Source organism: Meleagris gallopavo, chromosome 4 (assembly GCF_000146605.3).
Source record: "Meleagris gallopavo isolate NT-WF06-2002-E0010 breed Aviagen turkey brand Nicholas breeding stock chromosome 4, Turkey_5.1, whole genome shotgun sequence".
NCBI lineage: Eukaryota > Metazoa > Chordata > Aves > Galliformes > Phasianidae > Meleagris > Meleagris gallopavo.
The window spans coordinates 48,662,872-48,688,741 of record NC_015014.2 but is presented as its reverse complement, the minus strand read 5'-3'; the positions used below and the strand labels follow the sequence as shown (position 1 = coordinate 48,688,741).

At 36.9% G+C, this 25,870-nt stretch overlaps 1 protein-coding gene across 3 annotated transcripts in view; it reads left to right on the top strand.

The window, feature by feature from the left end:
- Window positions 1-25,870, top strand: part of N4BP2 (NEDD4 binding protein 2) — a 42,140-nt gene that overhangs the window by 11,551 nt on the left and 4,719 nt on the right. The window contains exons 4-18 of one of the 3 annotated variants that reach the window (XM_010710272.3): window positions 1,502-1,827; window positions 3,522-4,731; window positions 5,600-5,724; window positions 6,890-6,978; window positions 7,832-7,908; window positions 9,153-9,308; window positions 10,466-12,768; window positions 13,682-13,767; window positions 14,498-14,540; window positions 17,410-17,654; window positions 19,097-19,215; window positions 20,547-20,682; window positions 20,819-21,004; window positions 23,274-23,442; window positions 25,174-25,297. In XM_010710272.3, the coding sequence (XP_010708574.1) occupies window positions 1,623-1,827; window positions 3,522-4,731; window positions 5,600-5,724; window positions 6,890-6,978; window positions 7,832-7,908; window positions 9,153-9,308; window positions 10,466-12,768; window positions 13,682-13,767; window positions 14,498-14,540; window positions 17,410-17,654; window positions 19,097-19,215; window positions 20,547-20,682; window positions 20,819-21,004; window positions 23,274-23,442; window positions 25,174-25,297 (5,273 nt within the window). In that variant the 5' untranslated portion in view covers window positions 1,502-1,622. Of the gene's footprint in view, window positions 1-1,501; window positions 1,828-3,518; window positions 4,732-5,599; window positions 5,725-6,889; window positions 6,979-7,831; window positions 7,909-9,152; window positions 9,309-10,465; window positions 12,769-13,681; window positions 13,768-14,497; window positions 14,541-17,409; window positions 17,655-19,096; window positions 19,216-20,546; window positions 20,683-20,818; window positions 21,005-23,273; window positions 23,443-25,173; window positions 25,298-25,870 lie in introns of those variants that run through there. The other 2 variants (XM_010710271.3, XM_031553152.1) reach the window with 2 other exon arrangements.

Genomic DNA, 25,870 nt, shown 5'->3' with positions numbered 1-25,870 from the left:
AAGGGCAGCTAATCAGAGAGAGAAATCAAGAGTTGTGAGGAGCCTCAAAAACAGCCGCAATTGACCTTAGTCTGCTAGCATTCATCTTCCGTGGTCAAGTCTCCTTTGTATTTGGAACTCTGTCTCTTTTTCCTGAGTATTGCTTTTCTCATTGTACCTTTCACAGTTCTGTGACTTATTCTTGTTTCAGACATCCATCTCATTTCTGTAGCTCAAGTCCATAAACATAGCAGAAACTCCTGGTATCCCGAAGTTTGTTTTTCTTATATATGTTCCTACAACTTGAGAGATAACAGTTTATCTCCTTTTAAATACGTAATTACTGGTAGAGATTGCTGGAGAATAAAGGGGAGGTGCTGCCCAAAGCTGACGCTGATTTGACTTTGTCATTTGTGCACCAATAATCTTGTGAGGAAAGAGCGTGTCTGCAAGTTTATCTGCATGTGTTAAATTGGTCATTGCTGGCAAAATAATCCTGATACAGAATTAGGTATTCTGTGGCCAGTTCACAGCTATTACCACTGGATAGTGGACCTTTGCTGTAATTTACTTCAGTAACAAAGTTTGCTAGTCTACTGAATCATTTGTTACAAAAATTATAAATGAATTTATAAGCTTTGCTAGAACACAGAGTGCTTTATTATTATTTGACATAAAGAAAAGACTAAGATCATACTACGTTCTGTGCTTCTTCTTCAGTTATGAATTGCTTTCTTCTACAGAGGATTAGTGCAGTAATCACAGTTATTATTGATGCCGTAATGTTTTAACTGGAAGTATTCAAAGGCTTCATGGGCAGGACATTAGCCTCGTCTTTTTTAAAAGTTTTTAGAAGTTTTAAAACACACACAAAAAAATAAAGCCCACAAAATCGACAAGGTATGGAAGGCACCTCTGGATATCATCTGGTTCGATGCACCTGCTCAATCAGCATCACCTAGAGTAGGTTGCTCAGAGCCATGTGCAGGCAGGTTTTGAAAATCTCCAAAGATGAGAACGCTGCACCCTATCTGGGCAATATTTTCTTGTACTGGAATACTGAAGAACCTCAACTTTTTACCCTTACAAATATTTGAAACATGAAGAATAGTCATGCTCTGAAGTACTTCTGGAAAACAACAGACGTTTCCAAATCTTTCAGTAGTTTTGTAAGAGGAAAAAAAGCCTCTGAATTTTTAACAGAATATAAACTTTCCATAATGTTAGCTGGTCGTCAGTAGATGTTGGCAGAGGAGTAGAGGAGCACTTGTGAACTGTCTGCTTTGCATAGGTAGCTTCCTTTACTGTACTTTCTTTCAGGCACAGACTGGATAGCTAATTAGTTGGAGAATAAGATTGCTATTTTGCTGTCAGCCATTTGAAAAGAAGAAAAGCAGCCTTCTGAAAAGTGTTTTTTCTGGATGCTTAAGTCTTTATGATGTTTTATCTGTCTTAACAGGGGACATGGAAATGTGACTGTACTTAAAAAAAAAAACTTTTTTTATGGTTCTCTTCTTTCCAGGTCTGCTATTCCTGTTGTATGCGTTCTGGCTATGAGAGTTTTCTTGTGACTTCTGAGCTTGGTACTCTTGGCCTCATGGGAACAAAATAAAACAAAAAGCAACCTGATTTTGGTAAACAAAATGCCACGGAGAAGGAAAATTGGTGGGAGTCCTTCTCGGAAGACCGGAGCTGCTGCTGTTTTACCCCAGGGGGACCCAAGCCTCTCAATGTCACAACCAGTCTACAGTGTCAATAAGGAAGAGCTCTTCAACAGCATGTCGGAAATGTTTTCTGACTTAGATCCTAGTGTGGTATATATGGTTCTCTCAGAATGTGATTTTAAAGGTAAATACAATATATTTGTCATTCAACTTTGCTCCATATGCAGACAGTTCTTTACTAGGGCAACACCAAACAAGTTGATGTGGGAGTTGTAAACGTATTTGTGAGTCTAGTTTTTAATGAGTAGATGAGTCATAACATTTTAACATTTTATAGCTCTCTCCATGCAAAAGTTTGATGATGTTTGTGGGTTGCTGGTAATATGCAGTAGCAGTGGGCTTTAAAAAACAGAGATACAGTTTAACTGGCTTGATCTGAGATACAGAGCAGGCAGCAGTAGAGTTGTGCGGGGTAATCTGTTTGCAGTTAGTTTCTGTACCAAATCTGCTGGATGCAGAAACTGTTCTTGTGGGAGGGTATGCTATTTTCTAGAATGGATTTTTTTTTTTTTTTTTAAGACAGTGATAACATTATGTTATCCTGGCAACATTTGATTTTCCTTAAATATTTGAATTGAGCTTTTGTTTTACATTGTTTTGCAATGTCATCTTGTCATTTCTAGTGAGGATTAGTTTTTTCAGGATAAATTCTGTTTTTCATGTTGAATTCTCTGCAGCCTCACTTGGACTGCTTTTCTTCCCCTGTATTCTGCCAAACTACTTATCCACCTCTCCTGTCACTTCCATTTTCATGTCTGTGTCCAGCTCTTCTCATGCTTTGTGGTTCTGAAATTTTCCTATGTATGAGCTCATTAGCTTGTAGTAAAAATAATGGATAAGATACTGGATAACAACATCTGAGTTCTTTGAGCAGGGAATAAGTCATATGTGGAGCATATTAATCAAGCTGTGATTAGCTGAGATTTTTCTAAGTGTACTGCTAAACAAGATAGAGATTGGTATTTTTCATATGCATGAAAGCTATGTAGCCATTAAAAGGGCTTCTTCTTTTATTACTGTTTCTATCTTACCAAAATTGTAGAGATTTTATAATTTAGTTGGTCACTCATGTCTGTTGTTTATTCCTTTAAAACTGGAATTGATGGAGTTATTGATTCATGCTTATACGTCTAATAAGTTTTATGAAAACGACAGCTTTGTCTAGAAGATTTTTGGAGAATTCAGTAAACAAGCTTAAGTTCATTATAATGTGTTTTTTTTGTTTGTTTGTTTTTGCTGCATTGTACTTCAGAAAAGTAGAAGCTTAGCTTTAGTGCTCTGATGCTGCTTGTGCTATCTTTTCATTTTTGGTCACGTTATTCATAGGCATATACTCCATTTAGTGACTTTACAAAGATTTAATGAGGATACTGAAATTTTCAGACTACTATGACATTTTAATTTGGATTTAGTCATAATGAAAGTAATTTTTATACTTGTATCTCTTCTCAATAGCTCCATTTCACAGTGTTTCACTTAAATGATTTAGATTAGAAGTATTCATTTAAACATCCAGATCTGTCTGGTTGTTTTATTTTTCAGTTAAACTTAGTCATTTTTATACATGATTTCCTTTAGTCATTTTAATGCATATTATGTTATTATTTTGCAATATGTCTGTTTTCAGTTCTGTTTTTTACCTCTAATGAGAAACAGATGATGAGGGTGCAGAAGATACGTTAACAGATGAATTAGTGAACTCTGTTGATTGTCTCTTTACTTGTGATAAATACTTCTTGATGTAAAAAACTATAATCACATCAGCCTGCGTTTCTTCAGTTGACTATGGTTAATTTTGTTAATGTTATTCCACAGTAGAAAATGCTATGGATTATCTGTTAGAACTGTCCTCTCATGCTGAAGGAGCAGCATCTTTGAAAGACTCGGATTTTGGATTAATGATATCGTCATTAGCCCTTGTTAATCAGCGGAGATCTGCTCCAAATCAAAGAATGTGGGAAAGTACTGCAAAACACTGTAATTCTGAAGAAGAAAAAGAAAAGGTCTTATCACCTGACATGCCGCTGACTGAAGAACTGGATTCCTTAATAGAAAATGCTTTTCAGAGATGCAGCTTGAGTGACGAATTGCCTAATTCTGCAAATGACCAAATTGTATGTGAACATGATGGCTTTAAGGAATTTCCTGAGTGGGAAGAATCAGATTTGGGTCGCGATGTTCTGCTTTTTCCACACCAAATAGCGACAAGTAATGAGATTTTGGAAAACTGCTGTTCTCAACTACCAGTGAATCAGCTGAACATCCAGACAAGTTCACCAGCTGCATCGGACACTTCTGCACAAGCATTAGGGGTTTCCGATTTGTCAAAAATATACGTTCACCATGATATAGCTTCAGAAGCCTGTAAACAATCAAATGGAAAAATGTCATGTGGAAATTCTGATCAGGCACAGCATGTTGTTTCAGACCGTAAAAGTGCAACTACTGCTTCTGGTGAGTCTTCCCAAAGAACTTTGGAACTTGGAGTAGCTATCACTGAAGAACCGAATTCACAGTGCCTGCAACAGCACAGGGAGTTAATGACTGCCTGTGACAGTCACAACACTTCTCTTCCAGAAGCCTATGTCTCTCTTGAAAAATCCAGTTTCAAAACACCAAAACTTAAGGATTTTCAGCAGTCTGAGCAGAATTATAGTTTAAGTCTTTCTACACCATTATGTCGGACTCAGCAACAATGGAACCTTATGGCTCCTGCATTTTATCCGTCCAGTGGAAGTCACAGCTTTGTAACTCCAGTGGCTGTCAGTCCAGGACAGTGGAGACCTGTTTCAGATTATAGGACATTGGAAAAAGGACTTGTTTTTTCTTCTCCAGTGGTTCCAAATGCCTGGGATAGCAGCCCTTCTCTGAAGGTATGGGAAAATCAAGATAGAAACTCAAAATTGAACCTCTCGCAAGCACAGCAGCCACCTGTTTGTCACATGATGAGAAAAAAGATGCACCTTATAGGTCAAGTACTTGTTCTTCTCAGAGGTGTTCCGGGATCAGGAAAATCATATTTGGCAAGGTAGAACATCTATATTGTGAGCTTATGAAAGAAGTTGCTTAATTGTCTAAAAGATTTAGTGCAGGCAAAGACAATTTTCTGACATTTGTAAATAGCTATGATTAAACCTTAATTGTCATGCTATATTTAATACATGGTCCATACAACAACATGAGTAATAATTACTGGAGAGAGCAAAGTTACTTTCAGCTCCTTGACCTCTAGTGAAAAGAGAACTAAGAGGAATTAGCTTTGCCTTCTGTCACTGGTCTGAGGTCTGGAATGGAGTTTTATGCCAACGAAGAGTCATTTCAGTAGTATTTGAGTCAACTGTGTTAATCCAGTTCCTGTCAGTTTCAAGTGTTTCCTTTCAGTAACAAAGATGGAAATATACAAGCTCTTCAGTAGGTAGAAGTTCTTCTGCTTTTGAATTTCTTTTGGAAAAAAAACAAAACCAAAACAAAAAAACAAGTAGTATGTGTTGAGGTTGAACCCTTTATTTCGTTTCTAGCTCTCCAGAAGTCCAGGCTGTGCTTAGTCTCCTCTGTCTGGTATCTGAAATATTTTATGCAACTAAGACTGCATGTTTTTGTTCATATGAAAGTATGGACACAAGGTATAGATGGAAAAAATTCTCTCTGGTTTCTTTAAATGAGACTTGCAGGGAACCTGTATCAGCTGTTTTCCCTAGATATCTGCAGCATTTGGTAAAGGAGGGAAATTGGTACAGTTCATCTTTACCAAAAGGGTAACTTTTCCCTTACCTAAGTTTGCTGCTTCTGTTTTTTCTGGTTTGGAGCAAGAAATGATTTACATGTATGTATAATAGTAAGTAGCAGGGCTGGGGAGGAGAAGGGAAGAAAACTACTTACTGCTTCATCTTTCACAGGATGATACTGGAAGATAACCCAGGTGGAGTTATTCTTAGTACTGATGACTACTTTTATAAATGTGGAAAATACCATTATGATGCATATTGCTTAGGGGAAGCACATGAGTGGAACAGGAAACGAGGTGAGAAATACATAATAGACTGACTTGCTCATTTACATTTCAGCGCTTGTGTGCTGCTTAAGAAGTTGCCTGTTTTGTAATGCTTGTGTCACTAGATTGGCATTTACTTCATCTTAAAATTATTTTTTATTATGTGTGATTAAAGAGTCTGAGCACAAACTCAGATATCATCTGTCCATTGTGTGTTTTGCAATTGAGAATACCAATGTCTTTGTCAAAACATTATTTTGACCTCAGTTCTTGCAATGGTATGTATTTTGGTGTCAGTCTCATTTCTGGAGTGGCAGCCTGTGCTATCTCCTGGGAGTATTTCTTCTGAGATTAAGATGAGTGAATATGGACACATATGCAATAAGTAATGATAATGTTGATACAAATAACACCTACACAGATACTTTCCTGCTGTTTTTTTTCTCTTGAGCATTAATTTGCTGTCAAATTTAAAACAAATTTATAAGAATTAGACTGAAATGACTGTTTTTTCATAATTGGTGTATTTTTTATAGTGACTTCCACTAAGCTCTTCTATGAACAACTCTTTTAAAGCTTCTGTTTGCTAAATTTCATCCATGATCACTTCTACACTGTCAAAAGTTATAATCTGTGTAAAAATGGGCTAAAAAGAAATGTGGGATTTGACAATAACTTGGTAACAGTGTGTCTGAACAATCATAGCTACAGAAACTTGGTGCTGTATTTCAAAGCTATTAATTCTAAACATTTTATTACTTTGTATGAAAAAAATAATTATTTTGATTTTTCATATCTTATACAGTTTACAGAGTGGACTAATCTTAAGACTGTTATAAAGCCAAGAATTTTGTATGCAACAAAGAAGTCCACTTTAAGGTGATCATGTAGTTTTTTTTAGTTTGATTTACTGATTGATTAGTCATCCTGCTGCATTTTACATCTGCATTTTCATTCCTTGATTATCATATGTTTATTAATTCAAAAGAATAATGTCATATCTCAGTAGCTGTACAAATGAGGGGGGTATAAGAGGGCCTTGGAACACATTGATCAAGCTGTGCAAGAATACTTAGTAATTAATCATTGTGGATTATCTATTCAATTATTATTACGTGTTTAGAGAATAGTGTAATGTCCAGTCTATTATCATGAAATTAATTATTATTTTTTTTTGTACGTGTGTGTCTTTCAGCCAAAGAAGCATTTGAAATGAAAATCTCTCCTATAATTATAGACAACACAAACATACAAGCATGGGAGATGAAGCCTTATGTTGTTTTGGTTAGTATTGTGATTGATCCATGTGGAAAGAGATTGTTGACCCTTTTGTCAATATATGATTTAAAATGTGATTATCATTCTCAGTCTAGCTATTGTGTCACAAAGAAGTCTGGAGTCATAGAAATGTTACATGAAACATTATTACCCAACATCGTGTTCTGCACATGCCTGCATATTGAGCTGACCTGGTTTCCAAGTGACAAATCTAAATGTTTTGTACTTAAGAGTAAAAATGTATTTTGTTGGGGAAACTAGGTTCTGTTCCTCTTCTATATGATCAGAAAAACAGCAAGTTAATTTTTTTTTTTTTTAAATGTAATCTGCACTAATGAGAATAGGGCATATTAATGACCGTTTACTTGCAGCCTGCTCAAGTTTCCCGGATTTTGGGAAGGCTGTCTGCTCTAGCTATGTTAGTGTAACTGAATTGCTTGTTTGGAACTGACTTGCCTCTGGCCAGCTCTGAAAGTAAGCAGTGGGCTTTTCTCTGTAAGAGACTGTAAATGCACGCATACCATGCCTGGAAAGATGAGATGCTGCAATCTTGACTCAGAGGACATGCAACTTTGAAAGTAGTAACTGTATTTTATTTATTTTTACTGTGACCTTGGCACACATCTAATATTACTGTAAGTAAGCATACTGAGGAAAAAAAAAACAACAAACATATCTACTAACATAACTATATCTAATCAGAAGTGAATCTATGAAAGAAAATGTTATTCCAGATATGTAACTGTTTTTGAAAAATACAATAAGCAACTTTAAAAAAAAAATAGCAGCCTGTGCATGTTGTATGTCTTTTTACACATCTGATATGTTCTTTGTATTATTTTATATCATTTTTATTCAGGCTCAGCAGTTCAAGTATAAAGTCATGTTTCGAGAGCCAGACACATGGTGGAAGTTTAAGCCGAAAGAACTTGAAAGGTAAGAATGTAAGGGAAATTTTCACATTAGATTGCAAATATAAACAAATTGGAGCTTGGGAACTTTGGTTACGTAAAATAAGTTTAAGAAAAGAAAAACAAACTTTGGGATGGTCAATCACTGAAGGGGGTTTCACAGAGCTTGTGGATGCTCAGTTACAAGGTACATCCAAAATGTTACAGCCTATTCTGGCTGAAAAGTAGTTTGAACGATGTGACCTCCAAAGGTTCCCTTCGCTTTAAATTATTCTATGATTTCATTATGTGTTGTCATCTGTATTTGCATGCTTAGCTTTAAGTTGACCACTCTTCAAGGGAGGTGAAGAACATTATCTTCTTTCCTAAAATAGAACCGAAACGTGTGGGTTCAGTAGAAATCACCTGTGCCTTGTTGACTGGCCGTATCTTGTCATGATGACACGAGCTCCTTGATCCCAAGCCTAGATGAGGTTATGTTGTCTCTTGAACTGAGAGGAGCTCTGAGTCAGTAACCAAACACCCACTGATTGCTGGGCAACCTTCAACATAAATACTAGCTCTTGGTCCTTGCAGACTTCGTTGTCAGAAAGCAGGTACAAATGGGAATCATTTTGGAATAAACTATGGTTAGATCAAAGGAAGGAAAGTCCAGCCTTCTTATGGTGCTAGAGATCAGTTAGGATTTTCTCTTCCACCTTCAATTCCTTTTTGCTACCTTTGTCAGGTCTCACTTGTTCTGCAGTAATTCCACCTAGAACATGTTGCTAACTGGTATTTAACAGAGTTGGTGAAAATGCAGGACCATGGGTATGTGTCCATAATAATAAGTGAATAGGTTTTGCCTGAAGACTCACGGAGTTGTTAGCTTAGAAAAGCCAGTGAAGGAAGAGGGGAATTCAGAAATCTCCCTTACCCAGTTTGACCTCCTGTATCACTATCTAGATCTGATGTGATGTGTTTCTGATGCTTATTTGTAGCATGTTAATTGTATGGTATTAGATTTTAGTATTAAGCAAAACATCCTCTTGCAGAATAGGGCCACCAGGTGGGGTAGGGAGATGTCAAGCGGAGCAGGAATTTGAGTCTCCCCATTTTGACTGCCTTGGCACACTAATACAGTAAGAGTTGCTGTTTCAGCTTTTGTCTTGGTCCCCTGAGTTCTCTAGTTAGTCTTTCTGTAGCCACAAGTCATTCCCTTCTCTTAGTCTATTCTGATACACAAATATGAAATGTTTCTTTTTTTTCTTTTTTTTTTCGAATCCATAGGCGGAATATTCATGGGGTATCTAAAGAAAAGATCAAGAGAATGTTGGAGCAGTATGAACGTTGCCTTACTGTTAATTCAATCTTGGAGTCTTCTGTCCCAGAAAAATCAGAAGTTACTGCTTGGAATGAAGATCCTTGTCAGGAGGAAAGTCATAGGTTAGATTCTTTTATTAGATTTGTAGCTTAAAAAGAAAAAGAAAAGCAAAAAAATAATACTTTATAGCAGCGAGGCCTGGATGATGATGTTGAACACTAAACACATTCTGAAGATCAGTTGAATAACAGAAAAGGAAATACTCTACAGGTTGTTTTGTTTTGTTTTTGAATTTTTAGGAATTACAAGATTTCTAGAAATGAACAGTAAAGAGATCTAGCTAGCAAATACATGCTCTTTGAAAATCTCTCAATGTAGCTGTGTTATCTTTATCTAGTTATCTAGTAAACCAGTCTTGGTTAACTTGTGTTCTCCTACCTTAAATATATGCTGTTGGATGTATATTGCAAATAGAAAACACTTGAAATCTATAAAATGCTTTTCGGAAGAATGTGATCCAGAATACAAGCGAGCCACAGTTGGAGCTTCTCTGTTGGTGTAAGATGATGTTTTGTGCAATCATAATGAATTACCAACTTGCTCTCAAATATAGTAATATAGGATTACCTAGATTTATGTTAAGCGTAAACACAGATTATTTTGTAATGGCTAATCTGAATAATGTTCCTATATGCCTTATCACAATGCATAGGAAATCTTATTTTATTCTTTTTTTTTCTTGAACAAATTTGAAATCAAGTAGGAAATGATGGTTAATGGGGAGTTGTTTATTCTGAAAAGTGATATGATGTGAAATGGCACATCCCTTCCTAGTTTATTTCTTTTTTTTCCTAGTTTAGTATCAAACAATCGGGAGAGAGCAACAGTTGTTAAATAAAGGAATAGCTACCAGTTTTGCAGATACAAAGGAGGAAATGTGGTAGCAAAGTGCTCCAGTGCCTAACTGAATGGTGGGAACAGGGGAGGATAGTATTCCTACGCACTTTAGTGAACTAAAAAAGGGTTACTTACCAAAGAAAGCTCTGCTTTGATTTAGCTCATTGTTTTTTATAATGAAGTGTTGAGATTTCTCTTAAGTCATCTTAAATTTGTTTTCCTCTCACTAAGATTATTCAACTAGATGATTTAACTCTCTTGAAAGATGGTTTATGACCTGTAATTTTTACATTATTGAATAGCAAAGCCAAAATTAAAAATGTGGACAAGTGCTTGAAGAAAGTTTGAAGTAGGTTTTTCTTAATTCCAATTTGTTTTTCAGAGAAAGGGAGGCACATTCCCAAAAGGAAAGCAAACCTTCTGCTTCTGATTTGGAGCCTCTTAATTTACCTGAAGATGATAAACCTCTTTCCAGTTCTTCTCTAACTTCAGAAAGTAATTGTGCTCCTGAAAGTTATCAGAAAGAGGAAAAAGAAATGGAATATAACTCAGTGGAACACAATACTGAGAACAACAGCGTTCAAGATATCTTGGATGTTGATTTGTCAAGCTATGTAGAGAACGAGCTGCCCTTGGAGAGAAAAAAAAAAGAAGGAGAAAGAATGGAAGAAATTACTGAAACAGAAATGGATGAGACTGATATAATCACAACTGAAGAAACTGTACGCTTGCATAGAGGAGGAGTTGAGAAACACAGTAATGACAACATTCTCAAAGTTCAGACTGAATCTGAACAAAACAGTGAAATAGGTTTGGAGTCAGATTCAACAAAAAGAAGTAATGTAGTAGAACCAAGCAGCTCAGCTATGGAGGCATCAGAAAAACCGGAGCTGCTGAACTTTCTGGGTGACTGGCCTGTACAACAAACGATGGGACAGAGAGTTAAAAGAACTAGAAGGCTAGAAAAATCTTCCCTGAAGAGTGATAGGGAAGGTAAAACTCCCAGTCAGCATCCTGAATTAGGTAAAGAGCAAGCTGGCCTAACTGATACCTGTAATGTTGTAAAAGGTCAGGAGGGAGAAAATACAACCTCTAGGTGTTTCTCTGTTAGTTCAGATAAAGTTGCACCAGACCTGCAAATAGTGGGACATTGGCCGGTATCATTAGAACAGCGACAACAAAGGTCAAGGAGAATGAGGAAGACAAGTCTAAGTCAGTCTGATGAAGGTAGAAACACTGAAGGTGATGTTAATAGAAGTGCTCTTGACACTGTAGATGTGCTTCGTGGGACACCTGTGGACACTGTAGAACAGGATGTGAAGGAGTTGCATTTTCACCAACCTGAAATGATAGGTAGTGAAACAGTTGCTAAGAAAAAAAACCAGCAAAACAAGAGAACAAGGAAACATCACAAATTAGCACTCACTTTTACAAACAATAATTTGCCCCACTCCAAAGAAGAAGAACAGTTGTCTGTGCCTAATTCTGCAGAAGAGAAACAAGATGCATGCTCGTGTAGACAGATAAGTAGCCATTCACAAACCGAATCTCATGATTTTGCTCTCCTGTGGAGATTAGAAAATAAAATGCTTTTTCCTGAGACTGTCAAAGTATTGCATGGCAGACTAGATGGCTTCAAACCCAAAGACATGGATAATGCCTCAGGTTCTCAGGAAAAAATACCGTATCGAGTTACATATGATAAAAGTACATTCGTGGAAGAAAGTGAACTTATCAATATTGATGAGACTGAAAAGCTAAACATGCTGTGTAAGCTCTTTGATTCATTTTCAGTTGAAGCTGTGAAAGATCTGTATGAAAGATGTAACAAAGACATAAACTGGGCCACAGGTCTACTCTTAGACTCTGATGAAAAGTTACATGAAGATGTTAATACTGAATGGTTTCAAGTAAAAGAAGCTGAGCCAGTTGTTGCAGACTTTGATTTCAAGGAAAATACCAACTATGATGAGAATCGTGCAAATTGCACAAACATAGAGCAAATCACTGGGGCTAGTAATGTTTCTGATCCTTCAGAAGATAAGAACTCATCAGTCAGCATTGAGGAAAGTAGAGCTACTGAGACAATTGTGACAGATGCTAGTGTGTCTGACTCATTTACTGCTATCTTGTTGAATGATTCAGTGGAACTGAAAAATTCCAGTGATACAGCTCCTAGAGGCTATGCAGGCAACTCAGCAGGTGTCAATGAGTCCATTTCTGGAATGCAAAAGATGGAGTCTGAGAGTCCTGTTGAAGAAGTGATGAATAAGCTCTCAGACTCACAAGTTGATGCAGATTTATCCGTACCCATAACTTTATCTCATGCTCTTAAAACAACTACCAATTCAAAATTAACTACTGAAAATGACAGTAACTCTTCGGAAAGCAATGTGGAGAATGCCAAAGAGATGCCTTTGTTACTGGATATGGACGATGTACCGTTGGTAGATTCTAGGAATGATAAAGAACTGGAGGCTGATAGAGAAAATCTGGGGAGTTCCGGGGAGATCATTGGTAAAGAGGAAAGTGGAACTTTGAGCAGGAATGAAGATAAGGCCAAGATACAGAGCCCTTCACCAGTATCGTCTGCAGCCTTTGATATAGATAGCCTAGAACTAACGTTACCTCCTGAACTGGCTCTCCAGTTGAAAGAAATATTTGGGCCTGTTGGCATTGATGCAGGTATGGGCTTAATTATTTCCATATTTTCATTGTGCTTTTTTTTTCCATTGCGCTTGATTGTTTTAGAATGCATGCGCACAATTCTTCACGATACTCGTTGGCTTTTGTTGACCTAAAAACGAAACTGAGCCAAGCATGACGTAAAACATAAATCCAATAGTGTTACATTCTAATTGTGTCTTTTTATACACATACTTTTAAAAGCTTAAGAAAATACATTGGTTTGTTTGCCTTTTGAGCCACAGGCCTTTGAGGAATATTGAGATGGTGAGGAAGATGTACATCATTACTGGTTTGGAAAAAACAAAGAAGGGGAAAAAGACTTTAGGTATCAGCTAAAGTGGTGAATATGAATAGTTTAAAGAGAAAATTAAGTCTATTTTTAAATGAAAATAAAATGGGAGGAAAAAAATAGTTTGATTTATTATGGTGAAGAAAGCCATAAGCAGTTTGAACGTGCATCAAAATACAAAAGTCATAGACTGATAGAAAAGGAAAGGAACGAAAACATGAGAGATATAACTTATTTTCTTTCCCTTTTTTCTTTTATCCTAAAGTTTACTTGATGTGAAACCCTAGACGCCTGACTTATTGGTGGGTTTGGCTGCTTCTGCCTTGCATACCCACTAAAAAAAAATAACAGATGTATGTATATATATTCTTTGATAAACATTCAGCAAGTATCAATGAATGTCAGGGGGTGCAAACTTTTTCTACATGAAGAAATTCAATGACAAACCTTGGGTTTTGAAACTTGGTGTAGTTACTGAAGGTGTTTTTTTTGTTGTTGTTAATGACAATTTGTGCAAAACCTCCAGAATTCAGTGTAATAAGTACTAGGCTACTGTACTTTCTGTGCGTGGATAAGATTTTGTAGTATGCTCTGATGGCTGTACTTTCTTTCTTCCACAAGGATCACTAACTGCTGAGGATTGTGTGGTTCATATTGATCTGAATTTGGCAAAAGTGATTCATGAAAAATGGAAAGAATCTATTCAGGTAGGTAGATTTATTTTGCTGTGAAATGCTGTGTCAGACCATTTGTCTGTATGTCCTGGCCTAAAGATTTGTGTAAGGTGTAAATATCTTTGTGAGATCGGTGATAAAATACAATTGTATTTTGTGAACTGTGTGGAGTATGTGGATATGTTGTAATGGGAAGAGCTCTAGAAAGACAATTGAAGGGGTGGACTACTAGTTACCAGTGTGTCATCATGTAACAGGAGCCTTGAAAATGAAGGGCCATAGTATGAAATCACGTTACAAGATTGATAAAATATATGCAAGCCAAAAATCATTTATGACATTCTGACATCTAGGAAAAGTTATTTTATGAATTACTGTGTGTAGAAAACATCTATGTGTATGTTGGTTGAAGAGTTCAGTTATCTCCATTTCAACATAAACACATGAAACTTGGATTTCTCTTCAGACATGCTTTTGTTTGGTTTATTTAGTTACACATTGGGATAACACAGTTTTGAAATGTTAGTGGTGGGGAATGTTTCTAAAGCTTGTGCTTTTGCAAATATCTTTATCTTTTAAATTTCACTTTTAAAATATTTTTCTTAAATGCATTTCTTTTAAAATATTTAATCTTTGACAAATACTGTGAAACATTTTACAGTTGATTTGCCTAGAAGCAAAAACTTGCATAGTTCCAATGTGAATTTCTATGTTATTAATTTATTAGCTTATTAACAGTCACGTTTTTACTGTTTTCATTTAGAAGCGTCAGAGGAGAGATGAATCATGGAAGTTGTCTGCAGAAGGTATGCTACGTATTCACTGTAAAAAAAACAAAAAACAAAAACATTGTAAATTCATTTAATTATTTTAAACTTTAGTAAGATTTCAAATACTTTATTGTTAAAGAATGATGGACAGATCATTAAGCTAAGCTTTAATTTATTGACCTTGGCTCTCATTTACCACTATTTTGCAGAATTGTAGAACAAATGTTAATTGTATGCAGCATCACCGATCCTAGGTAGATAAGGGGAAAAACAAATAATTTTGTGTACTGGCAAGAATTTAGAGAAGCTCTGGCTGGATGAAACAGCTGTTTGATAGGACATCTCTTATCTCTGTGGGAAGAAAAGATGCAGCAAGATAATTACTAACAGAGGAATATTTCTGCAGGTGATGAGGGAAGGAGGTCACAACTACAACATGCACACACTGTTGTCCTTTTCAGATTACTTGTTTATTGCAGGAAGATGCATGTCATTATTCAGGTAGTGTTAAAATCTGTCAATCTAGTTTCTAGTCACTCAGCTTCCTAAGAAAAAATGTTTGTCTACATCTCAGCCCTCTTATATACAATTGGGGTAGAGACTTGGATTGCAGTGTAGGTGCAAAATCCCCACTTGAATGGCCAATCAGTGTTGTTAGCACAACTTCCTAGGAGGCATCTGTCATTACGTTAAGCATTGTAAGCATATAAATACATAAGTCAGTAATTATCTTGTAAAAACATATCCTTATGTATGTGCAAGGTACATTGAAAATTTGATGAATCTGGGGAATCTGGTGGTTTTTCTTTTAGGAAGTAGGTGAAGATGATCAAACTGTCTTTGGAAAATAGAAGTAAGAAAGGTTGATTTCTACAATAATAGTATCCTTTTTTAACAATGACCAAAGTATTTATGGTCTTTGGAAGAGGAGGCAAGCAGCTTATGAGGATTACCAATATGAGGTGAAGCTGTACAGGGAGAAAATTGGAAAGGCCGAAGCCCAAGTAGAATTGAACTTGGCCACTAAGGTGAAAGACAACAATAAATATTTCTGTAAATACATTATCGGGAAGAGGAGGGCTATGGAGAATCTCTATCCCTTGTTGGACGCAGAGGGGAACACAGTGACCAAGGATCAGGGTAAGGCTGATGTGCTTAATGCCTTCTTTGCCTCAGTCTTTAATAGTAAGACTAATTGTTCTCTGGGCACACAACACCTTGTGCTGGAAGATAGTGATGGGGAGCAGAATAGACCCTTCAAAAGCTGGACACTCACAAGTGTTTGCATCTGTGAGGCCAGATGGATTGCACCCTAGAGTGCTGAGGGATTGGCAGATGTGGTTGCCAAGTCACACTCCATCATCCTTCAACAGTCCTGGCTAAGAAGGGGTGTCCCAGTGGACTGGAGACTGGCAGATGTGACGTCCATCTTCAAAAAGGACCGGAAAGATGATCCTCGTACCTACAGACCTATCAGTCTCACATTGGTGCCAGGGAAAGTTATGGAATGAATAATCTCGAGAGCCATCAGAGATCAATTAAAGGTCAACTAGGGGATCAGGTCCAGTCAGCGTGGGTTCATGAATGGTAGATCCTGCTTGACAAACTTGATGTTGTTCTAAGACAATGCAATCCACTTAGTGGATGAAGGTAATGCTGTCAGTGTGGTCTACCTGGACTTCATTAAAGCCTTTGACACTGTCCCCCACAACATTCTCGTGGAGAAGCTGGTTGCCCATGGATTAGATTGGCATACACTCTGCTGGGTGAAACGCTGGATATCTGGGCCCAAAGAGTTGTGGTCAATGGTATTAAATCCAGTTGGCAGCCAGTCATGAGTGGTGTCCCCCAGGGCTCAGTACTTGGGCTACTCCTATTTAACAATCTTTGTCAATTATCTTAATGAGGGGATTGAGTGCACTCTCAGTAAGTTCACAGACAGCCCCAAGTTGGGAGGAAGTGTTGATCTGCTAGAGGATAGTAAGGCACTACAGAGGGACTTGCATAGACTAGATGATGGGTAGAGGCCTACTGTATGAGTTTCAAGAGGGTAAGTGTTGGATCCTGCATTTTGATCACGACAACCCCAGGCAACCCTACAGGCTTGGGGAGGAGTGGCTGGAAAGCTGCCTGACAGACAGGGAGCTTGGTGTACTGATGGACAGTCAGCTGAGTATGAACCAGCAGTGTGCCCAGGTGGCCAAGAAGGCCAGTGGCGTCCTGGCTTGTATCAGGAATGGTGTGGTGAGCAGGACTAGGGAAGTAATCTTGCCTCTGTACTTGGCACTGGTGAGGCTTCACCTCGAATACTCTGTTCAGTTTTGGGTACCTCAGTACAGAAAGGACATTGATGTGCTGGAGCAGGTCCAAAGAAGGGCAACAAATCTTGTGAAGGGCTTGGGGAATATGGCCTACGAGGAGCTGCTGAAGGAACTGAGGCTGTTTAGTCTGGGGAAGAGGAGGCTGAGGGAAGACCTTATTGCTCTCTTCCAATATCTGAAAGGTTTCTTGCAGTGAGAGCAGGGTTGTTCTCTTCTCACTGGTGACACGTGACAGGACGAGGGGAAATGGTCTCAAGTTGTGCAAGGAGAGGTTTAGGTTGGCTATCAGGAAAAGGGTTGTTAAGAGCTGGAATAGGCTCCCCACAGGGAGGTGGTTGAGTCACCACCCTGGATGTGTTTAAAACCTGTTTGGATGTGGTGCTCAGGGACATGATTTACTGGTGGGCTGTTAGGGTAGTATGGTTAGGTTGAGGTTGAACTTGATCTTAAAGGTCTTTTCCAACCTGATCAATTCTGTGGTTCTATGATTCTATCTAGGCTGGAAAGCATCTTAATTATTTTGACTTTGCTTGTGTAAATAAACTAATGTTTTACTTGTCACCTCATTTTTACTGTTTTTGAAGGTTCTACATTGATTCAGCAGATAGATATGAATGACTCAAAAATGCTGTTATCTCAAAATGCAGACAATAAAATGCAGAAGAAAGGAATGAACTGGGTTTCAAGCTCATCTGACGAAACGCAGACTAAAAAAGCAGCAACATCAGAAATTTTTCCTTTTATGGATCACTGGAATGCTCGAACTCAGAAAGTTTCTCTCAGACAAATAATATCTGAAGAAATAGCTATGCAGGAGAAAGAGGATCTGGTATGAGTATCACAGTTTTTATACAGATTGTATGATTCATTACCATTAGTAAAATGGAATGTCTTATGTAGTGATCATCTTTGTGCTGCTTATTACAGCCAGAATTCAAGAAATAAATGCATGTCCATAAGTGTTATTAACTGCAGTGATACAGACATTTGCTTGTGGTAAATGTTTGTTTGATTTTTTTTTTTTTTTTAATTCCTTTTTAAAATGTAACATTCTGATTGTTTCACAAACAGATCATGGTGCTTTTCACTATACAGGTTAGCATTTGCATTTGATTGTTTCTTTCATGGCTCATTTAAAAAGAGAGAGGTGATTGGTGTGACTTCCTGTACTTTTTAATAGGAAAGAAATATCAGCAATTTCTTATTTAGCTTTTTGCATAGTTTATTTAGAAATTGAATTTGTTAATATTTTTTCTAAGAAGAACCCACAACATTCCTAACAAATGAGACTTATTTTAAAGTATTTGAGGATAATCTCAAGTGGTTTTCTGTACTGACTTGTCAGAAAATAACAGTATTTGCAGAGATTTTTGTTTTGCATTTTCCACGCAGTTCCCAAATGCTGCCTTGTTGTGTGTGCATAATACTGCCCTCTACTATGGGGCAATTCAAAACAGGCAGATCTGTTGGTAGTTGTCTCTGATACACAGCTGTCCTAGAAAAAGAGAATTTTTTTCCTACCAGTAAAGAAATTTGGATGCCATTAGCCTGTAGTTTGAAAGAATGGCTTGTGGATTCTTTCTTTAAAATGCATGCATGTGGCTTACTGATAACAGTAATGTGATGTCCACAGGTTTGGATTCATGGAGTTTGGCTTTTTTTTTTTGACTAACTTTTTTTTTCTGCAGTCTGAGTATTGGGATGATCAGAACGATCAATTTATATTGGGCTATAATTAGTGTAATTATAATGTGTATGTGTGATTATTCTCCATGCAACTTTACAGATGTATTTAATACACCGTAACTTCAGATAATTTACGCTAGGACAGCACTGTTTCCTCTGTTTGGTAAGAAAACATGGCTTCAAATCCCAACCTCTCAGTATTACTTTCTGCAGATTCCTGAGTAGAGGTGAACTTCCTAAAAGTTTAATTTGAACCAGATAGGCTAGCATCAGATGCATTCCTAATCTGAAAGTCCTTCTAAAGGTAGCTCTTTTACATCTTCCAAGTTATGAGCCAGCTCCAATTGAATCACTTCAAATGACTGCAGAGAACTGCAGTGGTGTGCAGTACAACTCACTTATCCTTTTTTCTCATCAAATCAGTGTGGCAGGCTGATACTGATGTGTTATCATTGCTGTGGTTGTGTAACTACTGAGTGAATATTTTTTTTGAAATCCTAACAAATAGCATTATAGCTGGTTCCACTGTTACTGTATTTTGTTCTAATCATGAGCTTGAATATTATTCTTTTGTCTTCTGGATAGAAACGTGTTCCTTCTGTGGCTAGAAAAGATTGTGCTGCTAAACTGAAGGAGAAGCAACTTTTTGAGATGTTTCCGACTATTAATCAAAATTTCTTAATGGATATCTTCAAGGACAATAAGTAAGAAGTCTTTAAAGTTCTTTGTAAAACTGCTATTCGGTATTACTTTGTAGTGCACATTTGTTGCCTTAAATATCAAGAGTTAAGGTTCTCCACATTATTGCCTTTTTTTTTTTGAACTGGCATTTCATGACTTTTGTAGATTTAAATATGGCAAAAGTAACTGGTCTTAAAAAAAAAAAATACTGAAATTATGTTACACTTGATTCTTCATTTGAAGAATAGACGGCTTATCTCAGCAGGAGAAGTACGTATCTGACTGTTGGCTGCAGTTAGTGGAACTGTGTATTTGCTCTAGAGTTGAGGTGTAAATTAAGTGGGATGAATTGCCGAAGGATGTAACGGTGGTTGCACAGCAGATAGCATCCAGACCAAGAGAGAAGCTGCTATTGCCTGATGTTAGCTGCTAGTAGTTTCCTGGTTACTAAAGCAGCAATGAAGGAATTGGCCCTCTCTGTTCTTGCTTGCATTCTGTTTCTCTTTTCTGCATTATATTTCTGGTGTATGTGGCAACCTTCTTAAAGTCTCTGTGAGCTGAACTTCTTTTCATGAGAAACTTCCCTTTTTTCTTCCTTGGCCAGTTGAATGTCTATCCTTCCACACAGATTTGCATGCCTATCTATCAGTCTTTCCGCTTGCCCAGGTTATTATCAAAACTTCTCCTTGTGAAATGTTTAAAATAAATTGTTTATCCACCTCTACAGCTTAAATATTTCTCTTATTTTTCACATATGAAATCTTTGTTATAGTGTTGTTTTTCCTAAAATCTATTTCTTACCAATGTTCCTCTTGTCTGCTTACTGAACAGCAAGAAAAATATTAAGAAGAAAAAGGACTTACTAGAAAAGTAATCTAGTATCTTCGATTCTTACTGTGTTAAATTTCTTAACAAAAAATTGACTGGAAATACAATAACTGCATAAGTTTCAGAAAACTGAGCTGTTTTAAGCTAGTTTGTACTATTTAACACAGTCCAGAGGAGATTTAAGATAAAATAACTTATGCAACCCAGACAGCAGCATTTACTTCTAAATGGATGTGTGTGTTTTATTAAGATATGATGCAATTTACTTTACTATTTAATTGTCCTTTTTGTGTTTGAGTGCCCCTCAATTACTTCTCAGATGAGTAAGATTGCTTGTGCATTGATGTCAGTAATGCAATACGTTTGACAAAGTCTTTTTGTAATAAGCTGGAAAATTCGATTCTAGTGCTTTATATTCATAGGCATTTGTATCTGTAACACTATGAAGGTCTGTAATGTGTATTTTAATAAAAGTACCAGCTAATAATATCTTTGGAAAGTCACAGATTTTACTTATCATTTACAGCTATTCTTTAGAGCAGACCGAACAATTTCTGAACTGCGTTCTGGAGGCAGATCCTGTAAAAACAGTTATAGCTCAAGAAAGTGTTCAGCGAAATGAAATTGTTTCTTCATACAGTGCTGCAAAGAATCGGGAGAAGGTGGTATTATTATTATTATTATTATTATTATTATTATTATTATTATTTCAAATAGTAGTTACAAGTGTATCCAAAGCCATGGCAGTAAAAACACCCTAGAAAACATTCTTATCTTCAACATTGCAAATTTTTACAGGCAAGAAAAGCTAAGGAAGAGGATGATGTTTTGAGTGAAATATTTCAAGAATATGAATATCCACAGTATGATGACTTTAGAGCAGAAGCTTTTCATCACCAGCAAAAGAGGCAGGAGTGTTTGAAAAAGGCTGGGGAGGCCTATCACATGGGAATGAAGCCTGTGGCAGCATTTTATGCACGTCAGGTAAACTTAAATATGGTGCTTTCTTTCTGCTTGTAGAGACATAAATAAATACTAGATTGGAAGCGATAACAAAGTTGTGCCTACTGCAGTTGATAGATTTGTTCAGTATTTTGAGAATCGCCTTATGCTTAAACTTGGATTTGTTAGTAATGATGCTGACACATGAAACTGATGTAACCAAATTCAGTGTGAAACTTTATGAAAGATCGTATGCAAGTGCTTAGATATGCTAAATATCCCATAGAGTGCACTCTCTCATCTGCATACTCGTAAGCACCAAGATTTGTGTCAAAATGGTCTTTCCAGGTTCACTAATGCATGATGTGAGTGCAATAAACATTAGCTGTTGAATCCTCTGAATGTCCCTGGAACTCCTCTTAACTGATGAGGAACTGTTTCTAGACAGGTCTCTTGTATTTTCTAGGAATCATACAATTATTAAAGTGTGATCTTTTGCCTCAGAATGGTGCTTATTTCATCCTTAATAGGTCTTTGGAAGATTACTGTCAGCTGTCTTTTGTCCTGATTTTATATGTCTGTATGGGTACAAGCTGTTTCTCTATCAGGATAATGTGCTGTAGTGTGCCATGCTTTTTGCCATTCATCTGTTTCCTGGAACGTAGATCTTCTGCTGATCAGCATGGTAAACTCTGGCTGTGGAACACAGGCAATCCAGTCTTGATTCAACCACGATTCTCAGCATACATGACTAGGTCTGCTCCAAAAGTAATGCCTCCTATTTTATTGTGTTGGCTCACAGTATCAGAGGCTGATAGATGTTAGTGATATGGCAATAGAGGCTGAACCTTCTCACCAATATTCTGTTACATTTTGATGCTGTGCAACAGATGGCAGCAGAGAGGCGGTCTGACAAAAGGGCCTCTGACATGGAGGTGCGCGTGAAGCAAAGGTGCGTCTTTGAATTTTTCCAAGTGGAAAAAATTGCACTCACTGACATTCGTCAACACTTGCTGAGCTTTAATGGGGACCAAACAGTGGATGTGAACACAGTGAGGCAGTGGGTGGTGCTCTTCAACATGGCAACAGCAACGTGAAGGGCAATCCTCATTCTGGACAGCCATGCAGCTGTCCAGAATGTGGTAGCTAATGTGGTGACTATATTGAAGAGTAGTGTTCTGTAGCTGAGATTTTTTTCTATTAAACGATATTGTTGTGTTCTTTGTATCTGTTGTAGTTTCTATAGGAATAAATAGGAGGCATAACTTTTGGAGCACTCTATGTAATTTAAAGTCTTCCCTTTGTTTTTGTTCTTAAACATAATTATAAATATAGTCTGGAAATTTATAATGTATTTTCTTTTAGGTAATAAGAAGGTGAGCCAAAGTACCTTTATTCATGAAAAAATACTTATGCTTGGTGGCCTTGTCCTGTTCTGGTAGTTCTCTGAAAGTGAGAATTATGGGGCTGTTATTTCTGGTCTGACACTAAGGTACTTCAGCTGATCCATTTTAGGAAAGTGTAAGACAGACTGTCGCTTCAGTTCTCTTGAGCCCTCATCAGTCCAGTACCTGGAGTTAAGTCTTTCATTTCATTTCAGGTTGTGCTTACAGATCATCAAAGACATAATTTGTTAACTTTAGTCTCTCAGATATGATCCCTGCAAGGTTTTTGGGAAACAGATGGTACTTGTTCGCGGTGTAGTGTTAATAGTTCTGTACCACTCCTTGCCCTTAATTCCAATTAAGGCTGTACTGAGATCATTAGTCATAAGAGATGTCAAAAATATTAGGAATTATAGTAGTCCACTTGTCAAGTTTTTGCACTTCTTGATTAGTCTGATTTTTAGAAATGTGCTCAGAAGAACTAACCTCAGATATAACTCAGCAGGGTTTTTCTGGGCAATTAGGCAGTTTCTTTGGTACTGTTTCATAAGTTTTTGTTAAATACTTTCAAAAAGTAAAATTATTAGGATAGTAAATCTGACAGTTGGCACAAAGAGTAACTTTTTAGCTCATGTAATGATTTTATATTCTTGTGCCTTCTCTAGCTTTTTCCCTTTCTGTTTATGGTTTCTTCTTTTTGCCAGCTTTGAGTAGTTTTCTGCAAACAAATTTCATGAAATCTCCTTGTGGGTAGATTTCACTGAGCTGCTTCTAGAAATTGTGTTGTGCTTATAAACGTCAATACTTCAATACTTCAAACTGTGAGATTAAAAGCACCCTGTCAATACTGTCATTTTGAACTCAGCAACCGGTGTAGAGCTTAAATCATGTTTCAGACTGTAATATTCCATTACGTTTGAATAAAGGGTCGCCTTCATGAGCAGAAGATGAAAGAAGCCAACCATGCTGCTGCTGCGCAAATCTTTGAAAGAGTAAATACTTCCTTGCTGCCTCTGAATGTGTTGGATCTGCATGGTCTCCATGTGGATGAAGCTGTGAATCAGTTGTCCAGAGTGCTGCAGGAAAAAAGCAACGGTAGGCAAAAGCTAATAATTCTTGTCTCCTGAAAGTTATTCTCCATGGTCTCTACTAAGAAATCACTATATACAACAATAGCAGAGAGTCCAGTTGTAATTCAGCAACATGTGAAAGCAGCTGCCTTTTGTGTAGTTTTATTTTCAAAATTTCCCCATGGAAATTGTTTTCCTTGGCAAGGTAATGATTATTTTTGCTCAGTGGTGCTATCTGTTTTTTTATCCAAATGCTTTTGTACTTGTTTGCTTGCTTCTATTTTATCCTCTGTTATTTTTTTTTTATTGAAAACTTGATCTGTCGAAGATTTGATCTATCCCTTATGGCGTTTTTAACAGAGACGATAATGCAAATGTTTGTGTCGTACTTGCATTGCTTTGTTGGAACTTTCTTGCTTTTTTAAAATCTTAAAAAAAGAAATAAAAAATCACTATGCTGCAATTCTAAGCACCATGATTATATTGTCTTCAACTTTCACAGGAAGGTGTGTAGTTTGAACTATCTTTTGATAAGTGTTGTATAAATTCGTCAGCAGGATCTTGAGATAATGCTGCTTCCATAAATGCCATGTGGAGTTTTGCTTGAGGGCTTGTTTTGTCTCCCAGTGAAGAGATGTGCTTCCTGAGTGTTCTTTCTGTAAAAGGACATTTTCTGCATTATTAGTTTATCCTATAAATTTAAGTGCACTGGGAGTGTTTTTGTATGAACTATTTCTTGTGCAGGTTACCAGTGCTCAAAACTTTTTAATGATAGCTACTCCTCACAGTGGAAACAAAAAACTAAGTGTTCAACAGTCAGAGCTAATCAAATTGCATTATCTTGTTTTAGGAGTAGAACATTTGTTTGCTTTAAGCTACAGTCTGATCTATAAGTTTAATTTCCTGAAGCTACACTGACATCAGGAGTTTAGGAATGGTGGGAAGAGCTCCTTGTTCACTCCATTCACCTCATTATTGAAAAAAAAATTCATGTTTGCTTACATACATAGAAGAGGGATCATACAGGATACTTAGTGCTGACACAACGAACTGCAAACTAATACAGAAAGCGAGAGAGAAAAGTTTAGGAAAAATATCCTGTGATCGTCTTTAACTGACAAATCTTGGTGGTTGTGAGAATACGCCTTCATTTATATTTTATTTCCTCTTTTACAAACTTCCATCAATTGGACTGATGTTATCTGTAGGGTATGAACAACATAGGGCCGTGTGCTGATCTATTAAATCACGCGCTGCAATGTAGCAGAAATTACAGTGTGATATAATTGTCAAAAAACTGCGTGGATTTATGTTTTCCATCTTCTTCCTTTATATATCCATTAAAATGTAATTTCTTTATTCACGTTATTGTCACTTAAAAATAAGTATATAACATCCTTCTTTTTAAGTTAGTTATATTCCCAAAGGGTGTAAATCCCGAGTAAAGAATAGATGATAAAACCAGTAAAGCTGCTGTGGAATTTTGAAGAATTTCCCGATGATCACATTGCACATTGCAAGCAGTCTAGACTTACTTAAAAAGCTTTGCTGCATTTTTTTGTTTGTTTGTTTTCTGAGTATCTTTTTCAGAAGAAGGGAAATTACTTTTATATGAAAGGTGCATTGGCCAGCATGAGAAACCAAAGTACTAAATCACTGGTGAAAGTTTTCAGAAAAATGGAGGTGAGAAGGTTGTGCTGAATGCCAAGTCTCCGCAGAGAGTAAATTTTAACTGTTACTGTGCCTACTATTACAGAGTACCAACAGTCTGGTGGTAAACCTTATCTCTGTGTTATCACGGGAAGAGGAAGCCATAGTCAGGGAGGAGTTGCTCGCATCAAACCAGCAGCTATCAGATACCTCACAAGCCACAACTTCAGGTGAGTTTACATTTTTGTTAGTGGGTACTTTTTTTTTTTCTTATCCTGCATTTAACTAACTGAAAATTGGTCTGCTTTATCATACTGCTAATCTACTAAATTGATTGATGCCCGTCTGCTGTTTCATAAGACCTGTACAATTTTATGACTCAAAACTGATATAATGGATACCTATTAAATCTGAGATCCTTTTATCTGACATAAGTGAAAACACTATGTGTTAAAGTTATCTAAACGTAGCTTAACTGCCTCTTTGCATTTAAGTCACTAGCTTTTTAATGTGAAGAGTTAATCATCTTTTTTATTGGTCTCCAATGTATGCTTCAGCTCTCAACTTCTTATATGGAACAATAATTTAGCAAATCTGGTGTTTGCTGCCTTTTCTTTATGGGAGTATATATAAAGGTGACTGTGAAGGTGAGACTCAGAGCAGAGACTTCTCTTCCCATTTCCCTCTCACTTTCTATAGAACACAAGAGAGAAAATGAAACAAAAGAAACATGTGAAAAGAGAGGCAGAATGAATATAACCAAGAATACTGGGCAACCTTTTCTTTTCTTTCCTTTCTTTTTT